At 42.8% G+C, this 23234-nt stretch overlaps 1 protein-coding gene across 1 annotated transcript in view; it reads left to right on the top strand.

The window, feature by feature from the left end:
• LOC311114697 (TBC1 domain family member 15-like) overlaps positions 1-9327 on the top strand; it is a 48848-nt gene extending 39521 nt beyond the window's left edge. Inside the window, exons 9-12 of the mRNA XM_084189937.1 lie at positions 970-1067; positions 1485-1601; positions 6707-6793; positions 7377-9327. Coding sequence (XP_084046063.1) covers positions 970-1067; positions 1485-1601; positions 6707-6793; positions 7377-7601 — 527 coding nt within the window. The 3' untranslated portion in view covers positions 7602-9327. The remainder of the gene's footprint in view (positions 1-969; positions 1068-1484; positions 1602-6706; positions 6794-7376) is intronic.
• The last annotated feature ends 13907 nt before the right edge of the window (positions 9328-23234 follow it).

Here is a 23234-nt window from a genome sequence, read left to right as displayed (position 1 = left end):
ACAACGGAACACGCATTCATCCTCATCATAAGGGTGCTAGATAATCATCTTGATAGAGCCAATGAAATATTACCCCTGTGTGTTCTCTCTCTCTCTCTCTCTCTCTCTCTCTCAAGTGACGACACCACATTTGTCTTCGTAGAAAAACAAGAGGTTATCCAAGTTGAACTAAGACTTCCTAATGAGATAAATATGTGTGTTCCGTTCGGAGAGTCTTTCCTATTTGCTAGAGGTTGTAGGGTTCAGCTGCATCCCTAAACAGTCCCTGATAAGTTGTGGTGAATTAGGCTGTTTAAATACGGCTAGCGCCACGGTGCGATCTGATTGGGACGATGTTGATTTATCACCGCATACTTTATAATCATTCATTTTCTTGATTAATTTGGGCTCGCTCAGCCAGCCTACTAAAACTGCTCTGCTGTTCGTTACCTCCTGGGATAACAACATCCGCTGCTTTGGAATTTAGAGAGCTTCCAAGAACAATAAACCAAGTAAATTCAATAATATGTAAATGAGTTGTTGTTATTTATCGCTTTAATTTGAGCAGGGAAGAGGAGGATGAGGAAGACGACGATGATTGTCTTTTTTTGGGGGGGGGGGGGTGAAGAAGAGATGGAGGGGTGGGAAGGAAAAAGAGGCTTAAGGTCCTGTCTCTATGATTGGTTGACTTAATTTACGAGCCTCCACCACCTCCTCAACCCTCTTTCACCTCCTCACTATTGACCTTCCTTCGTCTCCTTGATCAGACATACTCACAACTCTGACAACTTGGGAGTGGATTTAACCCTCTCAGGGATGGTTGGGTCTAAGCCAATGGCTTTTCAGCTCATGGTGTCTGAAGACAATACCTGAGATGTTGGGTTCCCTTCATTCTAACCTTCTTATGATGTACTTCTGCTAACGTGTGTGTGTGTGTGTGTGTGTGTGTGTGTGTGTGTGTGTGTGTGTGTGTGTGCGTCCATCCTACAGGGGCCCAGGACTCCGGTCACCTGTATTTCTGCTTCCGCTGGCTCCTGATTCGCTTCAAGAGAGAACTGAGTTACCCTGACGTCCTGCGTCTATGGGAAGTGAGTCACACACCTTCACCACGTTCAAGGCGTTGACTGTTAATCAATCGGCTGTTCCTCTAGTGATCGGTCAGCCCACACAGTCAATTCAGCCAATCAATCAGAGACCAATCAGTCGGTACAGTGAGCACTTGACCAATCAGTGGGCTCTCTGGTCCTGCTGCTCCTCAGGCTCTCCTCCTCCTCCAAATTCCCCAGAGATGAATCAGTAACCTGATTAAATGGCCCGTAGTTTAGTTTTAATTTCATCATCTCTCCATTGGTCCAGAGGCATTGTGAGGAAACACAAGCCAATTTAAGATTCATTTAATGTTGTTTCACAGAATCACAACAATTTGTTTGGTATATGAGAAATAATGATGCAGATATTGTATAACACACACACACTGACTCTGATTGTCTCTGGGTTGGCTTCAGGTCATGTGGACTGGACTGCCGTGCCAGAACTTCCACCTGCTGGTGTGCTGTGCCATCCTGGACTCAGAGAAGCACAAGATCATGGAGGAACAATACGGCTTCAATGAGATCCTCAAGGTGCGCGTGTGTTTACTTACGTGTGTGTGTGTGTGTGTGTGCGTGTGTGTGTGTGTGTGTGTGCGTGTGTGTGTGTGTGTGTGTGTGTGTGTGTGTGTGTGTGTGTGCAAGGTCGTTCAGGGAAACATTACACTAGATATTACCTCCTAAAATAAAAGGGTCCTTTTAGCTCCTATCAGATGAGTGGTGATGGCACCGCCTCTATTCCCTATGACACACTGATGTCTGACCCCCTCTATTCCCTATGACACACTGATGTCTGACCCCCTCTATTCCCTATGACACACTGATGTCTGACCCCCTCTATTCCCTATGACACACTGATGTCTGACCCCCTCTATTCCCTATGACACACTGATGTCTGACCCCCTCTGTCTTTTAGTGGTGTTCAACCACTCCCTGTTAAAAGTCTCTTCCATCCAAATGTAGGCCCGACAGAATTTAACATCCCTCCTCCATCTCAATGTACTGATGATGGCAAGTGAAAACCATACAACTAGTTAAAATGTTTAGAATTTTTGTATAGTGAAAATTAATAATGACAACAGTCTGGTAATCTCTCTAGAAATATAGGCTGATGTAATCTGGAGTTACCTTGGCTGAGTGATATACACTCATTCAAAGGTTTTTCTTTATTTTTTTACTATTTTCTACATTGTAGAATAATAGTGAAGACATCAAAACTATGAAGTAACACATATGGAATCATGTAGTAACCAAAAAAGTGTTAAAAGAATCAAAATATATTTGAGATTCTTCAAAGTAGCCACCCTTTGCCTTGATGACAGCTTTGCACACTCTTGGCATTCTCTCAACCAGCTTCACCTGGAATGCTTTTCCAACAGTCTTGAAGGAGTTCCCACATATGCTGAGCACTTGTTGGCTGCTTTTCTTCACTCTGCGATCCGACTCATCCCAAACCATCTCAATTTGGTTGTGGTCGAGGGATTGTGGAGGCCAGGTCATCTGACACAGCCTGGAGGTGTGTTGGGTCATTGTCCTGTTGAAAAACAATGATGGTCCCACTAAGCCCACACCAGATGGGATGGCATATCGCTGCAGAATGCTGTGGTAGCCATGCTGGTTAAGTGTGCCATGAATTCTAAATATTCTAAATGTTTCTTGGCCCAAGCAAGTCTCTTCTTATTATTGGTGTCCTTTAGTAGTGGTTTTCTTTGCAGCAATTCGATCATGAAACATGAGCAATGGACATTAGACCGGTGGAAATGTGTCCTTTGGTCTGGAGTCCAAATTGGAGATTTTTGGTTCCAACCGCTGTGTCTTTGTGAGATGCGATGTGGGTGAATGGATGATCTCTGCTTGTGTAGTTCCCACCGTAAAGCATGGAGGAGGAGGTGTTTTTCAACAGGACAATGACCCAACACACCTCCAGGCTGTGTAAGGGCTATTTTGCCAAGAAGGAGAGTGATGGAGTGCTGCATCAGATGACCTGGCCTCCACAATCCCCCAACCTCAACCAAATTGAGATGGTTTGGGATGAGTTGGACCGCAGAGTGAAGGAAAAGCAGCCAACAAGTGCTCAGCATATGTGGGAACTCCTTCAAGACTGTTGGAAAAGCATTCCAGGTGAATCTGGTTGAGAGAATGCCAAGAGTGTGCAAAGCTGTCATCAAGGCAAAGGGTGGCTATTTGAAGAATCTCAAATATAAAATATATTTAGATTAGTTTAACACTTCTTTGGTTACAACATGATTCCATATGTGTTATTTCATAGTTTTGATGTCTTCACTATTATTCTACAATGTAGAAAATAGTAAAAAAATAAAGAAAACCCCTTGAATGAGTAGGTGTTCTAAAACGTTTGACCGGTAGTATACAGGATAGCCTATAAGAACGCATAGAACCATTAAATCATTCAACATTCTACCTGAGGTTACTTCCTGATGTGATCACAGCTGCTCTCTCTGCAGTTGGTCGACAGCTAGTAGACGGTAACCATGGAGACCTTGCAGGCTCTATCTATCTGTACAGTAGCTACAACACCTGGTGAGAGAGAGAAAGGACAGACACCGTTGGAAATACAACCCATATTTATCTTTATTTTCCCTTTTGTACTTTAACTATTTGCATATCGTTAAAACACTGTACATAGACATAATATTACATTTTAAATGGTTTTATTATTTTTGAACTTTTGTGAGTGTAATATTTACTGTTCATTTATTGTTTATTTCACTTTTGTTTATTGTCTATCACTTGCTTTGGCAATGTAAACACACGTTTCCCATGCCAATAAAACCCTTAGAATTGAAAGGGAGCGAAAGAGGAGGAGAAAGGGAGTGGGGGAGAGCGAGGGGGGGGGGGGGGGGTTAGTGAGGGAGGGAGAGAGAGAAAGAAAGTATGGAGAGTGAGGGGAAAGAGCGCGGGGAGAGAGGAACACGAAGAGAGAATAGGCTTCACACTGTGTTTTATCATGACTGAAGGAAGCAGTTAATTATCACCTAGCAGGAGCATGTGGTCTTCTAACCAACAGGCTCTCACTGCCTAGTCTCATTACAACACACTCTTACATCCACACAGAACACACTGTCTGTTATGTGTTAAATGAGTGAACTGAAAATGGCATTCGGTGTTGGAAGCGTTATCCCTGTCATCACTTTAGCACAGGGATGGGCAACTTTGATGGGGTGGGGGCCACAAAAAAAATCTGAACTCATGGGTCTGCTTACCCACATCCATACCCACTCATGCAGTCAGAGCCAGCTCTAGCCTTTTGGGGGCCCTAAACAGAGCGCCCCCCCCCCCCCCTCTTGAAAGTGGAGAGAACGTTTTCGAGTTCATTTCCTGAAATGTTACACATTTTTCCATGGGGCATAGAGAAAATGTTGCAGTTTTTAAAGCAAGTTTGCTGCAATTCTACACATTTTGCCATGGGGTGGAGAGAAATGTTTGCAGTTATTAATATATTTGAGTGAGAGTGACTAACAAAAGTCAATGGGGGCCCCCGGTTGGTAAATCGACCATTACTTCAAGTTAAGATGGCTGGCCTCTAGACTCATTTACCAATCAAACCAGCTGACTTTGAAAATGTTTTTGATAAAGTACGACTGGAATTTATATATAAATGCCTGGTGTATTTACATTTTGGAGAGTCTTATACAATGGGTTAAAGTTATGTATAGTAACCCTGGCTGTAAAATAGTCAATAATGGCTACTTCTCAGAAAGTTTTAAACTGTCAAGAGGAGTAAAACAAGGTTGTCCACTATCAGCATATCTATTTATTATGGCCATCGAAATGTTAGCTATTAAAATCAGATCCAACAATAATAAATCCAGGGCTTAAAAACAAAGGTGTCATTGTACACTGATGATTCATGTTTTCTTTTAAATCCACAATTTGGATCCCTCTACAGCCTCAAGAGGATCTAGATAATTTTTCTAACCTCTCTGGATTACAATCTAATTATGATAAGTGTGCCATACGTATTGGCTCACTACAAAAATACTTTTATATTACCGTGTACCAATAAAATGGTCTGACAGTGAAGTGGACATACTAGGTATTCACATCCCGAAGGAAAAAAATGATCCCACCACAATACATTTTAATCGAAAGTTAGCCAAATTAGATACGATTTTGCTACCATGGAAAGGACAACATCCCAGTTTACCTATTTGCTTATGGCCCTGCCTACACCTAACAACTTGTTTGTTAAATTATTTGAGTAAAGAATATTCAATTTCATTTGGAATTGCAAGCCAGACAAAAGTAAACAGTCCTATTTATATAATGAATATGAATTGGGAGGGCAGAAATGATTAAATATGAAAGCATTAGACCTCTCACTAAAGGCTTCAGTCATACAAAAACTATACAAATCCCAACTGGTTCTCTAGCAGATTAAGGAGAGAATGGCTCACCCCGTGGTCCTCTGTAGCTCAGCTGGTAGAGCACGGCGTTTGTAACGCCAAGGTAGTGGGTTCGATCCCCGGGACCACCCATACACAAAAATGTATGCACGCATGACTGTAAGTCGCTTTGGATAAAAGCATCTGCTAAATGGCATATTATTATTATGTTCAGGAATGGCCTTTTTCCCTTTATTCAGATTACAACCTCTCACTTTCGGTTATTTAAAAATGAAATAATCTCCAAAATATCACTTTCTAAAACAAGCAATAGAAAGTTTGTTGCTAGTTCAGTTTAATCCACCGGAAAAGACAGAACAAATATTACGGCAAATATTACTGTTAAAGTCAAATATACTAATTGATAAAAATACACATGCGGAGATCATCCGTTCACCCACACCGCGTCTCACAAAGACACGGCGGTTGGAACCAAAAATCTCAAATTTGGACTCCAGACAAATTTCCACCGGTCTAATGTCCATTGCTCGTGTTTCTTGGCCCAAGCAAGTCTTCTTCTTATTGGTGTCCTTTAGTAGTGGTTTCTTTGCAGGAATTTTACCATGAAGGCCTGATTCACACAGTCTCCTCTGAACAGTTGATGTTGAGATGTGTCTGTTACTTGAACTCTGTGAAGCATGTATTTGCTCTGCAATTTCTGAGGCTGGTAAGTCTAATGAACTTATCCTCTGCAACAGAGGTAACTCTGGGTCTTCCATTCCTGTGGCGGTCCTCATGAGAGCCAGTTTCATCATAGCGCTTGATGGTTTTTGCGACTGCACTTGAAGAAATTTTCCGTATTTACTGACCTTCATGTCTGAAAGTAACGATGGACTGTCATTTCTCTTTGCTTATTTGAGCTGTTCTTGCCATAATATGGACTTGGTCTTTGACCAAACAGGGCTATCTTCTCTATACCAACCCTACCTTGTCACAACACAACTGATTGGCTCAAATGCATTAAGAATTAAAGAAATTCCACAAATTAACTTTTAAGAAGGCACACCTGTTAATTGAAATGCATTCCAGGGGACTACCTTATTCTACAATGTAGAAAATAGTTTTAAAAAATAAAGAAAAGCCCTTGCATGAGTAGGTGTTCTAGAACTTTTGACTGGTACTGTATGTTATTTTTTTCAAATTGATCCGTGCATGCGGCCCGCGGGCCGTCAGTTGCCCATCCCTGCTTTAGCAAGTCACTGATCTGAGAATGTTCTCCTCCCTTCTTTCCAGCACATAAATGAACTGCCGATGAAACTGGACATCGGGGCCATCCTCAAGAAAGCTGAAGCTATATGCCTACAGCTGAAGAGTTGTAAGGTATGTATCCATAGATGGATGTCGTATCTTCAGAACGTTTGTCCTTACAGTATATTCTGAAATACATACATGGGTTTGCTGAGTGCTGAAAGGGAAAGGAGTTGAGATAGGATTGGTTTGCACAGTTGCCAGTAGAAGGGTGTGTATTGGGTTCAAAGGGGGTTTTCAACACAACCCTCGTTAACTCTTTATAGGATTTTCCCAACTCAGTGGTAGAAATACACAGGGGGTGTGAGTAAATGCATTTGAAACTAACCCTCATTAAAATGTGTCTGTGACATACGTTTTAAATAGTTTTCTTCTGATGATATCCTGATTTGTGTCCGACTCCATCGCAGAACATTAGATACCTTCAGAATGTTTGCGCCTGTATTCTGAAACACTTATTGAACTCCGCTATGAATATAGGTACAATCAAATCTAACACTCTTCAACACCTTGTTATTGACCTGCGGTTCTATCCGGATCTTTAATCTCATCATGTTATTGACCTGCGGTTCTATCCGGATCTTTAATCTCACCTTGTTATTGACCTACGGTTCTATCCGGATCTTTAATCTCATCATGTTTATTATCTGTGTAGGACTTGCCCGACTCAGTGGTTGAGATCCTTGGATTCAACAGCACAAAGACCGAGTCATCATCCCAGTCAGAGGACATGGAGAGAATGGACAGGGAAGACTCTCCAGAACCTTCTACACCGTCAGACCACCAGCAGGACTTAGTGTCTGACTACAGCCCCAGCGGCAGCAACAGACACTTACGGGACGAGGCGCGTGACGTTTACAAATTAGCCTACATATCGTAGCCAGCCTGGCTAACAAGTAGTCTCTCGTGCAGTGAGAGATTTGGTTCTGGTTGCTGAGATTGGGCTCACGGCCGAGTGAAAAAGGTGTGCTTCCTCTCTCCAACCTCACAGACAGAGGAGAGCTGGGAAACGGCTTCTCAGGGCGACATTATAATAGAGCCCAGGAGGTATTCATTCAAAGGACGTTTTTGCAAATCAAATAATGTTTGTAATGATTCTCATTCTTCTTGCTAGAGGTGGATCTTCGTGTTTTTAGGAGATTGCTCCTTATTGCTCCTGACTCCAAGGTATTGGGTTTGATTTTTTTTTTTCCTCATTGCTTTGTGTTAGTCGCTCCTGAATCGTGTGAATAGTCAAATGAACGCTTAAGTATTTGACGTGGTTTAAATAGAGGTGGAAGGCCTGAGGAATGGATAAGGTTTTATATAAACTGGGTTATTACATCTCACTGTAGTGTTCAGCTATTAGGAGCCCTAGGTGTAATTACATTATAACCACTTAATGAAGAAGTGGCTGTATTATCTCAGGGCAAGGCCACTCTCCTCTGCCAACTGAATATGATTATCTACCCTGCTGCCCAATGACATGGATTATACATAGTGTACAAAACACCTGCTCTTTCCATGACGTAGACTGGCCAGGTGAATCCAGGTGAAATCTATGATCCCTTATTGATCCACTTCAATCAGTGTAGATGAAGGGGAGGTGACAGGTTACAGAAGGATTTTTAAGCCTTGAGACAATTGAGACATGGATTGTGTATGTGTGCCATTCAGAGGGTGAATGGGCAAGACAAAATATTTAAGTGCCTTTGAACTGGGTATGGTAGTAGGTGCCAGGCGCATTGGTTTGAGTGTGTCAAAAACTGCAACGCTGCTGGGTTTTTCAACAGTTTCCCGTGTGTATCAAGAATGGTCCCCCACCCAAAGGACATCCAGGCAACTTGACACAACTGTGGGAAGCATTGGAGTCAACATGGGCCAGCATCCCTGTGGAACGCTTTCGATACCTTGTAGAGTCCATGCCCCGTCAAATTGAGGCTGTTCTGAGGACAAAAGGGGGTGCAACCCAATGTTAAGGTGTTCCTAATGTTTTGGCCACTCAGTGTATATATATATATGCTGCTGCCTTGCTGACATCTGATTTTGGTAAGACTGAAAAATACATGATTTATATTGAATAATGTACTTTGTTTCTGAAACCATATTGTCAATCACACTAGAATGTGTGGGTTGACATCCTTTATGTACTTGTATTACCTTGCCTTAGACGTCTGGTCCTCTGGACTGGAGGTTCCCAGAAGTTGCTTTATCAAACACAGAACCTTACAGCAACATTTTAAATGATGTAGGGTCCATGCTAAGCCAACCACGAGGCCTTTGTCAACATATACAGACAGACTTACTTCCATGTACTCATTTATATCATCTGTTAGCCTACTCGCCTCCGAAAACGTACTGAATATTTTCTTGCCGTGTTTAACATTGATGATTCTTACTTCTGTGGGAAAGATTGTAAAGGAGTTGATGTAGTCATTGATTATGGTGCATGCTGAAACTACTTAGCCTTCCAAGTGAATTATCAGAAAGAGCAATGCTGGAAGACTGTTCATATGTGAATCTTCCTGTGTACAGATTTGTATATTCCAGCAGTTTGTACTGTATATATTTGATACCGTCTTTGACAACCAATTATGTTTGAAATCTTTTAAAGAACCTGAATTTCATGACTCATCTTTTTATTGCTTAATGTGATAGAAGTATCAGTATCTATCTCCCCTCTGTTCAGGAGTCTCTCCCAGTCCTGACAGCCATCTATGGGAGGATCTCAATTTGAATTTCCTTGATTTCTCGCATCCTCTCTCCTCGCCTCCTTCTCAACACCCATTGAGATGGTCAGAGGGGAGGGAACTCTTACCTTCTCATCCAATGGGATGCGAAGAATCAAGGAAAAAGCGATTTTGAGATTCTCCCCATGTCTCAACTGGCAAGCCAGTCTGTTCACAGTTCCAAATATCCTGAGGCTAGAAATATAACAAATGAACCATTATGTCCCTTATTTTTTTCTCTCCCTATTCTGCATTGACACAAATTAACAACTATGTACCTATTGTTTTCCAATACAATGAATGCCGCTCATTCAAAGGCTTGACGTAACAATGAGACAAAAGAACACTTTCAGGTTATTTACCGATGCATCAATGAATCTGTTCCCTCTCAGCTGATGTCTCTCTGGTCTCTTGCTGTGCAAGTGATTTGGAGACGTTCCTAGAAACAGAGGCTGTGTCCCAAATGGCTCCCTATGTAGTGAACTACTCTTGACCAGAGCCTAGGACTCTATATAGGGAATAGGGTAGTGTACTATATAGTGAATAGGGTGCCATTTTGGGAACACGCAGTGTCTGGGATTCAGTATCTGAATGAAACCGGATCGCTAGTCTGTTCAGTGTTCATAGCGTTTTTGTAACAAAAACCAGCGTGATGATTTTCATATCCTTGTCCCGTAGGAAAATGCCTCCGTTGCTATGGCACTTTCTAGGCTACGGCCTGAGGCCCAAAACTCTGCCTGCCTGCCCTCCTGTCACCCAGAAATGGGATTAAAACCAAAATACAAGGACTCCGTTGGCCTCGCCTTGAAGAGTAAACTGCGATCAGATATCAAAAACTTTTCTAGCATAGACTTGGATAAATACTTCATTTTTTTTCCTGGGTTAAGTTCTTCTTTGAAATGAGAGCTGTAGGTGTTATCGAGGTTTTGTAACAAACTACCTGTGAGTTATGGATCTATGTGCTGGTGAATTGGTTGCACATCTTAGAAAACCTACAAATTGTGAGGGAAAAATAGCACTTTACAAATGAGAAATAGAGTTTCACACATCTTGAGACCAGATGGTTCATAGCAAGTGCCAGTATCAGCTAAGACGACAGTTGTTGTAAGTCGTATGAAACAACGCATAGCTGAACACCGCAGCTCAATCAGGTGTAAGAACACTGACTACCCATTAGCAGTTCACTTTGTTGAAGCTAACCGTCCCATCTCCTCCCTCAAATGCACAGGCATTGAGCATGTTGCTCTACCAAGGAGAGGAGGAAACATGGAGATCCTACTACTACAGAGGAAGGCCTACTGGATATCCTGTCTAAAAACACTGACCCCTAGTGGTCTGAATATTGACCCCTAGTGGTCTGAATATTGACCCCTAGTGGTCTGAACATTGACCCCTAGTGGTCTGAACATTGACCCCTAGTGGTCTGAGCATTGACCTCTAGTGGTCTGAACATTGACCGCTAGTGGTCTGAACATTGACCCCTAGTGGTCTGAACATTGACCCCTAGTGGTCTGAACATTGACCCCTAGTGGTCTGAATATTGACTTTGATCTCAGGCCCTTCTTATGAATAATAATTTTTTATGAACAAGTCTTATAAATGAATATATTCTTTCTATAGCTTATCAGCGTACACCCAATATGTTCCCCCTGCTGCTGATGCTAATTATGCATTAGGGTTGAACCAAAAGATTACGTGTAAGAAAAATCTATGAAATTGGAAACAAATATATATGTGAAATTAAATTAAACAATAATGTAGGTTGATGCTAATATTATGTACAGTATCTAATTATGTTTCCATATGATAACAGCAGCCTAATATATTCAATATGCTGTAAACTATTGTCTTTTAACAGTTTCACTCAATTCATTGTAATCAACCATTATGACACACCCCTCCCTCACTATTGTCATTGGTTGCACTAATTGCACTGTTTGTTTACATAACCTGGTTCCAAGCGTTCATGATATCACCCTGAAGAAGGCACAGTGATGCCGAAACGTTGGGGTTTTATCCAATAATTACTGGCAGTTTATATATACAGTGCATTCAGAAAGTATTCAGACCCCTTGACTTTTTCCACATTTTGTTACGTTACAGCCTTATTCTAAAATGGATTAAACATGTATTTTTTTCTCATCAATCTACACACAATACCCCTTAAGTCTCTTCTTCTTATTGGTGTCCTTTAGTAGTGGTTTCTTTGCAGCAATTCGACCATGAAGGCCTGATTCACGCAGTCTCCTCTGAACAGTTGATGTTGAGATGTGTCTGTTACTTGAACTGTGAAGCATTTATTTGGGCTGCAATTTCTGAGGTGCAGTCAACTCTAATGAATTTATCCTCAGCAGGGGAGTTAACTCTGTGGCGGTCCTCATGAGTGCCAGTTTCATCATAGCGCTTGATGGGTTTTGCGACTGCACTTGAAGAACTTTCAAAGATCATGAAATGTTCAGGATTGACTGACCTTCATGTCTTAAAATAATGATGGACTGTTGTTTCTATTTGCTTATTTGAGCTGTTCTTGCCATAATATGGACTTGGTCTTTTACCAAATAGATCTTCTGTATACCACCCCTATCTTGTCACAACACAACTGATTGGCTCAAACGCATTAAGGAAAGATATTCCACAAATTAACTTTTAAGAAGGCACACCTGTTAATTGAAATGCATTCCAGGTGACTACCTCATGAAGCTGGTTGAGAGAATGCCAAGCGTGTGCAAAGCTGTCATCAAGGCAAAGGGTGGCTACTTTGAAGAATCTCAAATATAAAATATATTTTGATTTGTTTAACACTTTTTTGGTTACTACATGATTCCATATGTGTTATTTCATAGTTTTGATGTCTTCACTATTATTCTACAATGTAGAAAATAGTAAAAAAATAAAGAAAAACCCTTGAATGAGTAGGTGTGTCCAAACTTTTGACTGGTACTGTATATATATGACTCTATTTATTTCTTATAACTTGTAAGTTGTATGAAAAAAATAGTGTTGGTGCTTTGAGTTTTCTGCCAATTCCAGGAAAAGCTTCTGTATTCATAGTTGTGTAGGTGAGCAGATGGCTGTGTGATGTCTGTCTCAGTGAGTTCCCACAACACACCAGTAGCTCGTACATGTTAACTGATTGCTAGATAGTTTGACTGGAGAGTTTTCTTCCAAGCTTTATATAAGGGAATAGATGGACGCGTCATCTGTCAAGAGAGTGGCTACATCCCAAATGGCACCCTATCATCTATATAGTGCACTACTTTTGACCAGAGCGCTATGGGAATAGGGTGCCATTTGAGATTCAGACAATGACCTGTATACACCGCATGTATGGTTGGTAGGAAGTGTGACTTCAGACACAGAGAAGCAAAGCCAGTCCTTATCTCCCCCCCTCCAGACCGATGAGGGGGTCTTCAGGAGGCAGCAAGGCAGAGAACAGTGCACTGAGCTGGGGTAGCAGGCTCTGCATCGCCCCCCTGGGAGCACCAGTCCATGGAGAGTCTGAGACAGACGCTTCAGTGAGTAAGCACTGGGGCAGGGTTTAAGGGTAACTACCGTCCAATTTCCTATTTGCTATCTTGCCTTTCCAAACTTTCAGAATCCCTGGCCAACTCTCAGCTTTTAACTTTAACTCATTCTATTGTAAATGTCTACCAGTCTGGTTTTAGACCTGGGGCCTTATGTACAGTGCATTCGGAAAGTATTCAGACCCCTTGACTTTTTCCACATTTTGTTACGTTCCAGCCTTATTCTGAAATGTATTAAATTGTTTTTTTCCCCTCATCAATCAACAAACAATACCCCATAATGAAAATCCAAAAACAGGTTTTTAGAAATGTTTGCAAATGTATTCAAAATAAAAAACTGAAATATTACATTTACATAAGTATTCAGACCCTTTACTCAGTACTTTGTTGAAGCACCATTGGCAGCGATTACAGCCTCGAGACTTCTTGGGTATGATGCTACAAGCTTGGCCAGAGTTTCTCCCATTCTTCTCTATAGATCCTCTCAAGCTCTGTCAGGTTTGATGGGGAGTGTCGCTGCACAGCTATTTTCAGGTCTCTCCAGAGATGTTCGATCGGGTTCAAGTCCGGGCTCTGGCTGGGCCTCTCAAGGACATTCAGAGACTTGTCCCGAAGTCACTCCTGCGTTGTCTTGGCTGTGTGCTTAGGGTCATTGTCCTGTTGGAAGGTGAACCTTCGCCCCAGTCTGAGGTCCTGAGCTCTCTGGAGCAGGTTTTCATCAAGGATCTCGCTGTACTTTGCGCCGTTCATCTTTCTCTCGATCCTGACTTGTCTCCCAGTCCCTGCCGCTGAAAAACATACCCACAGCATGATGCTTCCACCACCATGCTTCACCATAAGGATGGTGCCAGGTCTCCTCCAGACATGACGCTTGGCATTCAGGCCAAAGAGTTCAATCTTGGTTTCTTCAGACCAGAGAATCTTGTTTCTCCTGGTTTGAGAGTCCTTTAGGTGCCTTTTGGCAAACTCCAAGCGGGCTGTTGTGGCTTTTACTGAGGAGTGGCTTCCGTCTGGCCACTCTACCATAAAGGCCTGATTGGTGGAGTGCTGCGGAGATGGTTGTCCTTCTGGAAGGTGTCGTGTATTGGGATTATGCCTTTGTTAAATGTTTTTAAGTGGAACTGAAAGAATGTTGATTTTAGTATCAAGAGGGAATGTTTTAGTGTAACGTCACATACAACAGACAGGAAGTGTGTTGTAGACAGGGGAGACTGGTGATTGGCCAGAATAGGGAGCATCTTTTTTCATTGTTTAAGTAGGGGCTAAACGAAGAAGAAAGGCAGAGCGGCCATTCTGAGGCGTCGCTCTCCGGGTGGGCATGTCACCTGTCACTTATGCTGAAGCTTGTGATATAAATAAACCTTATGATCCAAGTTCAGTATGAGCAGACTCCTTTGTTTATCAGCAATAATTGCCACCATTCACCCGATACGACAAAGGTTCTCCCATCTCCACAGAGGAACTCTGGAGCTCTGTCAGAGTGACCATCGGGTTCTTGGTCACGTCCCTGACCAAGGCCCTTCTCCCCCGATTGCTCAGTTTGGCCGTGCCGCCAGCTCTAGGAAGAGTCTTGGTGGTTCCAAACTTCTTCCATTTAAGAATGATGGAGGCCACTGTGTTCTTGGGAATCTTCAATACTGCAGACATTTTTTGTTACCGTTCCCGATGTATGTGCCTCGACAAAATCCTGTCTCGGAACTCTACAGACAATTTCTTCGACCTCATGGCTTGGTTTTTGCTCTGACTGGTACTGTCAACTGTGGGAACTTATATAGTCAGGTGTGTGCCTTTCCAAATCATGTCCAATTAATTGAATGTACCACAGGTGTACTCCAAGTTTTAGAAACATCTCAAGGATGATCAATGGAAACAGAATGCACCTGAGCTCAATTTCGAGTCTCATAGCAAAGGTTCTGAATACTAATGTAAATAAGATATTTCAGTTTTTAATTTTTAATAAATGTATAAAAAATGTGTTTAAAACCTGTTTTCGCTTTGTCATTATGGGGTATTGTGTGTAGATTGAGGATTTGTATTTATTTAATCCATTTTAGAATAAGGCTGTAACGTAACAAAAATGTTACTTTCCGAATGCACTGTATCAAGCGTCTTAGAGAAGGAGTGCTGATCCGGGATCTGGTCTTCCCTGTCCATGTAATCTGATTCAATATGATCAAACATGATCTTAAATCAGCACTCCTGCTCTGAGATGCTTGATACCGGAGTGCCAAGTCTAGTGCCAAGTCTAGGTCCAAAAGACTTCTCAACAGCTTCTACCCCCAAGCCATAAGACTCCTGAACAGCTAATCATGGCTACCCGGACTATTTGCACTGCCCCCCCACCCCATCCTTTTTACGCTGCTGCTACTCTGTTAAGTATTTATGCATAGTCACTTTAACTCTACCCACATGTACATAGTACCTCAACTACCTCAACTAGCCGGTGCCCCCGCACATTGACTCTGCAACGGTACCCCCCTGTATATATAGCCTCCCTACTGTCACTTTATTTTACTTCTGCTCTTTTTTTTTCTCAACACTTTTTTTTGTTGTTGTTTTATTTGTACTTTTTTTGTTTAAAATAAATGCACTGTTGGTTAAGGGCTGTAAGTAAGCATTTCACTGTAATGTCTGCACCTGTTGTATTCGGCGCATGTGACCAATACAATTTGATTTGATTTGATACATACAGCCCCCTGGACATACAGTGCCTACAGAGAGTATTCACACCCCTTAAGACTTTTTCCACATTTTGTTGTGTTACAACCTGAATTTAAAATTGATTAATTTGAGATTTATTGTCACTGGCCTACACACAATACCCCCATAATATCAAAGTGGAATTATGTTTTTATAAATTTTTACAAATTAATTAAAAATGAAAACCTGAAATGTCTTGAGTCAATAACTATTGAAACCCTTTGTTATGGCAAGCACAACTAAGTTCAGGAGTAAAAATGTGCATGGACTCAGTCACCCCTTTTTTCGTTGTGATATCCAATTGGTAGTTAGTCTTGTCCCATCGCTGCAACTCCCGTACGGACTCGGGAGAGGCGAAGGTTGAGAGCCATGCGCCCTCCGAAACACGACCCTGCCAAGGCGCACTGCTTCTTGACACACTGCTCGCTTAACCCGGAAGCCAGCCGCACCAATGTGTCGGAGGAAACACTGTACAACTGGCGACCATCGCGCTCTAGAAACTCCTGTGGCGGGCTGGGCACATGCACGCTGACACAGGAGTCGCTAGAGCGCGATGGGACAAGGACAATCACGGCCAAACCCTCCCCTAACCCGGACGATGCTGGGCCAATTGTGCGACGCCTCATGGGTCTCCCGGTCGCGGCCGGCTGCGACACAGCCCGGGATCGAGCCCGGATCTGTAGTGACGCCTCAAGCACTGCAGTGCCTTAGACCTCTGCGCCATCTCGGGAGGCTCGCAATAATAGTGTTTAAGATGATTTTTGAATGACTACCTAATCTCTCTACCCCACACATACAATTATCTATCTACAAGGTCCTTCAGTCGAGCAGTGAATTTCAAAAACAGATTCGACCACAAAGACCAGGGAGGTTTTTCAATGCCTCGCAAAGAAGGGCACCTATTGGTAAAAAAACAAAACAGACATGAAATATCCCTTTGAACATGGTGAAGTTATTAATTACACTTTGGATGGTATGTCAATACACCCAGTCACTACAAAGATGCAGGTGTCCTTCCTAACTCAGTTACCAGAGTGGAAGGAAACCGCTCAGGGATTTCACCATGAAAACAGTTAGAGTTTTTAACGGCTGTGATAGGAGAAAACTGAGGATGGATCAACAACATTGTAGTTACTCCACAATACTAACCTAAATGACAGAGTGAAAAGAAGGAAGCCTGTACAGAATAAAAATATTCCAAAACATGCATCCTGTTTGCAACAAGGCACTAAAGTAATACTGCAAAAAAATGTGGCAAAGCAAATAACTTTTTGTACTAAATGCAAGGTGTTATGTTTGGGGCAAATCCAATACAACAAATCCAATACATTACTGAGTATCACTCTCCATATTTTCAAGCAGAGTGGTGGCCGTAATATTTTATGGGTATGCTTGTAATCGTTAAGGACTTGGGATTGTTTCAGAATAAAAAAAGAGACGGAATGGAGCTAATAACAGGCAAAATCATGGAGGAAAACCTGGTTCAGTCTGCCTTCCACCAGACACTGGGAGAGGAATTCACCTTTCAGCAGGACAATAACCTAGACCACAAGGCCAAATCTACACTGGAGTTACTTACCAAGAAGACAGTGAATGTTGCTGAGTTACACGTTTGACATGGAATCTACTTGAAAATCAATGGCAAGACCTGAAAATGGTTGTCTAGCAATGATTAACAACCAATTTGACAGAGCTTGAAGAATTTTTAGAAGAATTATGGGCAAAATGTTACAAAATCCAGGTGTAGAAAGCTCTTGGAGACTTACCCAGAAAAGACCCACAGCTGTAATCGCTTCCAAAGGTGCTTCTACAAAGTATTGACTCGGGTGTGAATCTAAAAACAGGTTTTCGCTTTGTTATTATGGGCTATTGTGTAGTAGATGGGTGTGAAAAATATATATTTAATCCATTTTGAATTCAGGCTGTAACAACACTGTGGAATAAGTCAAGGGGTATGAATCCATTCTGAAGGCACCGTAGCACCGTTTCAGCTGTTACACTTGTTCTAGATGATGTGTTTTAAATTGTTCATCGTACAAACCATTGTGCTGCCTTATTTATAGACTTTTACACTGTTGACTAGTACACTTTCGTTCAAAGGCTGCTGACTGAAATAGGATCACGCTTCTTGCAAGTGGTTTTGAGAATAATGTCAGACAGGACACGTTGTGTGATTTCTGATGGTGTCAAGTCTACTTTCCTGGATATTACAAAATGTGTAGCGCAGGGGTCGGTATTGGGACCTGTTCTCTTTACTATTTATATAAATAATATTGGTCTATCGGTTAACTTGTAATATTCATCTGTATGCAGACGAGACTATGTATGCCCGTTGCCCCAACTGTTGAACAGGCTATATTAGAGCTGAAGGCTGACCTTGTTACCTAACAGAAAGCCCTGGTTGGTTTAAAACTACTTAATGTGGGCAAGACTAAATGTATGTTATTCTGTAATTCTCACCCCAAAAATTTTTCTGATGGACTACATATTTATTCATTGGATGGTTCTCCCATCGATCGGGTTCGCCCCTATAAATATCTGGGCATTTGGGTTGACAAAGATTTAATGTTAAAAAAAACATGCTAGTTTAAAAAGCAAAAATATAATGTTGGTTTCTTTTTTTTATTGATCTTGCCTCTTCCTAAACAGCAGGAAGCAGATTGTTCAGTCACCTTTCCTGCCCGTTCTTGACTACGGTGACTCCATTTACCAGAGTGCAGCAGCCGCTACTCTCACACCTGTGGATGCAGTCTACCATAGCGCCATTCGTTTTATCTCAGGTGACAGTTTTAATACTCATCACTGCATCCTGTATCAAAAGGTTGTCTGGTCCTCATTAAAGTCCCCTAGATCACTTCACTATTCCCTTTCTGTTAACAAAGCTCTTCTACACAAGCTTCTGACTTACCTAACTTGTTAAAGTATAAAAACATGAGATACCAAACCCCGTTCACAAGGTTGGTTAACTCTTGAGGTTCCTCGGGTACCTGAACTAGGTAAATCCGCTTTTAGTTTTAAAGCACCTCATTGCAGGAACCAACTACAAAATACATTACAATTGGATGTTCTGGTGCCGCTCGGGCAATTTAGAATATTGATTGGGACCTTCTTATTGAGGAATGTGTAATTGTTTTTCTTGAGTGTTTTGTGTTGTGCTATATTTTACTGGTTTTACAGTGGACTTGATTTTGTCTTATTAAATTATATATATGCAGGACGCCCTGTGAAAGAGACCCTGGTCTCAATGATGACTCCCTGCTTAAATAAAGGTACAAACATTTTTAAAAGGGAGGGGAAGAAAGGACTGGCTAACAGCTAAGGCCAATAGGGAACTGCTGAAGGGACAGAGGACTGGCTAACAGCTAAGGCCAATAGGGAACTTCTGAAGGGGCAGAGGACTGGCTAACAGCTAAGGCCAATAGAGAACTTCTGAAGGGGCAGAGGACTGGCTAACTGCTAAGGCCAATAGGGAACTTCTGAAGGGACAGAGGACTGGCTAACTGCTAAGGCCAATAGGGAACTTCTGAAGGGGCAGAGGACTGGCTAACCGCTAAGGCCGAAGCCAGAAGAAAGCAGGGACCAAAGCTTACCTCCGTAAAGCTGCTGTCTTGACCAGGTCTACCTCATCAATAGAGTCCTTAACTCTAGAGGCTGCCCACTACACTCTGTCCCACTCCCTGCTGATGATGTCACTCTGTCCCACTCCCTACTGATGAGGTCACTCTGTCCCACTCCCTACTGATGATGTCACTCTGTCCCACTCCCTACTGATGATGTCACTCTGTCCCACTCCCTACTGATGATGTCACTCTGTCCCACTCCCTACTGATGATGTCACTCTGTCCCACTCCCTACTGATGATGTCACTCTGTCCCACTCCCTACTGATGATGTCACTCTGTCCCACTCCCTACTGATGATGTCACAGGACTGTTGTTTCTCTCTCTCCAAGGACCATGACAAAATCTGTCTCAAACGACCATGAAAAAGACCACCACCTTACAGTCAGTGGCATGGGTCCCCAGATCCTCAAAAGGTTCTACAGCTGCACCATCGAGAGCATCCTGACCGGTTGCATCACCGCCTGGTATGGCAACTGCTCGGCATCCGACCTTAAGGCGCTACAGAGGGTAGTGTGTACGGCCCAGTACATCACTGGGACCAAGCTTCCTACCATCCAGGACCTACAGTGAGGGAAACATGTATTTGATCCCCTGCTGATTTTGTACGTTTGCCCACTGACAAAGAAATGATCAGTCTATAATTTTAATGGTAGGTTTATTCGAACAGTGAGAGACAGAATAACAACAACAAAATCCAGAAAAACGCATGTCAAAAATGTTATAAATTGATTTGCATTTTAATGAGGGAAATAAGTATTTGACCCCTCTGCAAAACATGACTTAGTACTTGGTAGCAAAACCCTTGTTGGCAATCACAGAGGTCAGACGTTTCTTGTAGTTGGCCACCAGGTTTGCACACATCTCAGGAGGGATTTTGTTCCACTCCTCTTTGCAGATCTTCTCCAAGTCATTAAAGTTTCGAGGCTGACGTTTGGCAACTCGAACCTTCAGCTCCCTCCTCAGATTTTCTATGGGATTAAGGTCTGGAGACTGGCTAGGCCACTCCAGGACCTTAATGTGCTTCTTCTTGAGCCACTCCTTTGTTGCCTTGGCCATGTGTTTTGGGTCATTGTCATGCTGGAATACCCATCCACGACCATTTTCCAATGCCCTGGCTGAGGGAAGGAGGTTCTGTCCATCGTCCCTTTGATGCGGTGAAGTTGTCCTGTCCCCTTAGCAGAAAAACACCCCCAAAGCATAATGTTTCCACCTCCATGTTTGATGGTGGGGATGGTGTTCTTGGGGTCATAGGCAGCATTCCTCCTCTTCCAAACACGGCGAGTTGAGTTGATGCCAAAGAGCTCGATTTTGGTCTCATCTGACCACAACACTTTCACCCAGTTCTCCTCTGAATCATTCAGATGTTAATTGACAAACTTCAGACGGGCATGTATATGTGTTTTCTTGAGCAGGAGGACCTTGTGGGCGCTGCAGGATTTCAGTCCTTTACGGCGTAGTGTGTTATCAATTGTTTTCTTGTTGACTATGGTCCCAGCTGCCTTGAGATCATTGACAAGATCCTCCCGTGTAGTTCTGGGCTGATTCCTCACCATTCTCATAATCATTGCAACTCCACGAGGTGAGATCTTGCATGGAGCCCCAGGCCGAGGGAGATTGACAGTCCTTTTGTGTTTCTTCCATTTGCGAATAATCACACCAACTGTTGTCACCTTCTCACCAAGCTGCTTGGCGATGGTCTTGTAGCCCATTCCAGCCTTGTGTAGGTGTACAATCTTGTCCCTGACATCCTTGGAGAGCTCTTTGGTCTTGGCCATGGTGGAGAGTTTGGAATCTGATTGATTTGATTGCTTCTGTGGACAGGTGTCTTTTATACAGGTGACAAACTGAGATTAGGAGTACTCCCTTTAAGAGTGTGCTCCTAATCTCAGCTTGTTACCTGTATAAAAGACACCTGGGAGCCAGAAATCTTTCTGATTGAGAGGGGGTCAAATACTTATTTCCCTCATTAAAATGCAAATCAATTTATAACATGTTTGACATGCGTTTTTCTGGATTTTGTTGTTGTTATTCTGTCTCTCACTGTTCAAATAAACCTACCACTAAAATTATAGACTGATCATTTCTTTGTCAGTGGGCAAACATACAAAATCAGCAGGGGATCAAATACTTTTTTCCCCGCACTGTATATACTAGGCCAGGGTCCTTCAATTCCGGTCCTGGAGGGCCGAAACACCTCTGTTTTTCATCCTCTCCTTCTAATCAGGGGCTAATTCAGACCTGGGACACCAGGTGAGTGCAATTAACTACCAGGTAGAAATAAAAAACAGAAGTGTTTCGGCCCTCCAGGACTGGAATTGAAGAACCCTGGCCTAGTATATACAGTGCGGGAAAAAAGTATTTGATCCCCTGCTGATTTTGTATGTTTGCCCACTGACAAAGAAATGATCAGTCTATAATTTTAATGGTAGGTTTATTTGAACAGTGAGAGACAGAATGTTACTTTTTATTTTATTTTTTACTTTAGTTTATTTAGTAAATATTTTCTTAACTCTATATCCTGAACTGCATTGTTGGTAAGTAAGCGTTTCACGGTAAGGTCTACACCTGTTGTATTCGGCGAATGTGACAAATAAAATGTGATTTGATTTGAGTGATCTCAGAATGAGGTGCACCTTTAGTTTGGAACAGAAGCACCTACTTACATATAATCTGACCAGGAGGAGCTATGTGTTTTCCCCTAGCACTCCTCTCACAACCTGTTCGTGGATGAGAATATTTATAGAGCCCATGTCTGATAGTATTGCCTTAAAGTGGATGTACTTGGCTGTACTTGTCTCTTTAAAGTGGATGTACTTGTCTCTTAAAGATGGAGAGTGGCCAGTGTTCTAGTGTTACGCAATCCTCCATCACTTCTAAAGCATCCTCTGGAGGTTTTTCATGCTTTTACAAGATGGCTGCCAGTAGTGTACAGTGTGTTGAAGCTGATCTAGCCTGCTGTGTCCTCAGCCTTGTCACAGACACAGTTCTCTCTCTCTCTCTCTCTCCTCTCTCTCTCTCTCTCTCTCTCTCTCTCTCTCTCTCTCTCTCTCTCTCTCTCTCTCTCTCTCTCTCTCTCTCTCTCTCTCTCTCTCTCTCTCTCTCTCTCTCTCTCTCTCTCTCTCTCTCTCTCTCTCTCTCTCTCTCTCTCTCTCTCTCTTTCTTTCTTTCTTTCTTTCTTTCTTTCTTTTAGAGCAAGGTACCTAAGACAAGTGCTTCTCCTTCTAGCACAGCTTTGGGCAGTTTTCCTGACCTAATTCCAGTTGAATGGCAGCACAAAGAAACAGAAAATATCAGGGACTCATATTAGTCATATTGAAGTAACTAATGGGCAGGTGTATTGGACCCTTCTTTGTACAGCATCAAGCCAGAGGGCACAGATATACTAATTAAATGTGCTGAAGCATTATGAAAAGAGCCAGTAGGCATAGTCTCTGTTATTATTACAGGTTGGAACGTATGATGTGTGTTGTTACCCTTCTGTTCCCTCTCCTGTTGCCCCTCCTGTTGCCCCTCCTGTTGCCCCTCCTGTTGCCCCTCCTGTTCCCCCTCCTGTTCCCCCTCCTGTTCCCCCTCCTGTTCCCCCTCCTGTTGCCCCTCCTGTTGCCCCTCCTGTTCCCCCTCCTGTTGCCCCTCCTGTTACCCCTCCTGTTACCCCTCCTGTTGCCCCTCCTGTTCCCCCTCCTGTTGCCCCTCCTGTTGCCCCTCCTGTTCCCCCTTCTGTTCCCCCTCCTGTTCCCCCTTCTGTTCCCCCTCCTGTTTCCCCTCCTGTTGCCTCTGAGATGCCATGTCTCTCTCTCTCTCTCTGAGATGCCATGTCTCTCTCTCTCTCTCTCTCTCTCTCTCTCTCTCTCTCTGAGATGCCATGTCTCTCGCTCTCTCTCTGAGATGCCATGTCTCTCTCTCTCTCTCTCTCTCTCTCTCTGAGATGTCATGTCTCTCTCTCTCTCTCTCTGAGATGC

This window comes from Coregonus lavaretus, assembly GCF_964263955.1.
Source record: "Coregonus lavaretus genome assembly, contig: HAP1_SCAFFOLD_557, whole genome shotgun sequence".
Classification (NCBI taxonomy): domain Eukaryota; kingdom Metazoa; phylum Chordata; class Actinopteri; order Salmoniformes; family Salmonidae; genus Coregonus; species Coregonus lavaretus.
The sequence above is the reverse complement of the archived record's forward strand: the minus strand, read 5'-3'. Positions and strand labels throughout refer to the sequence as shown.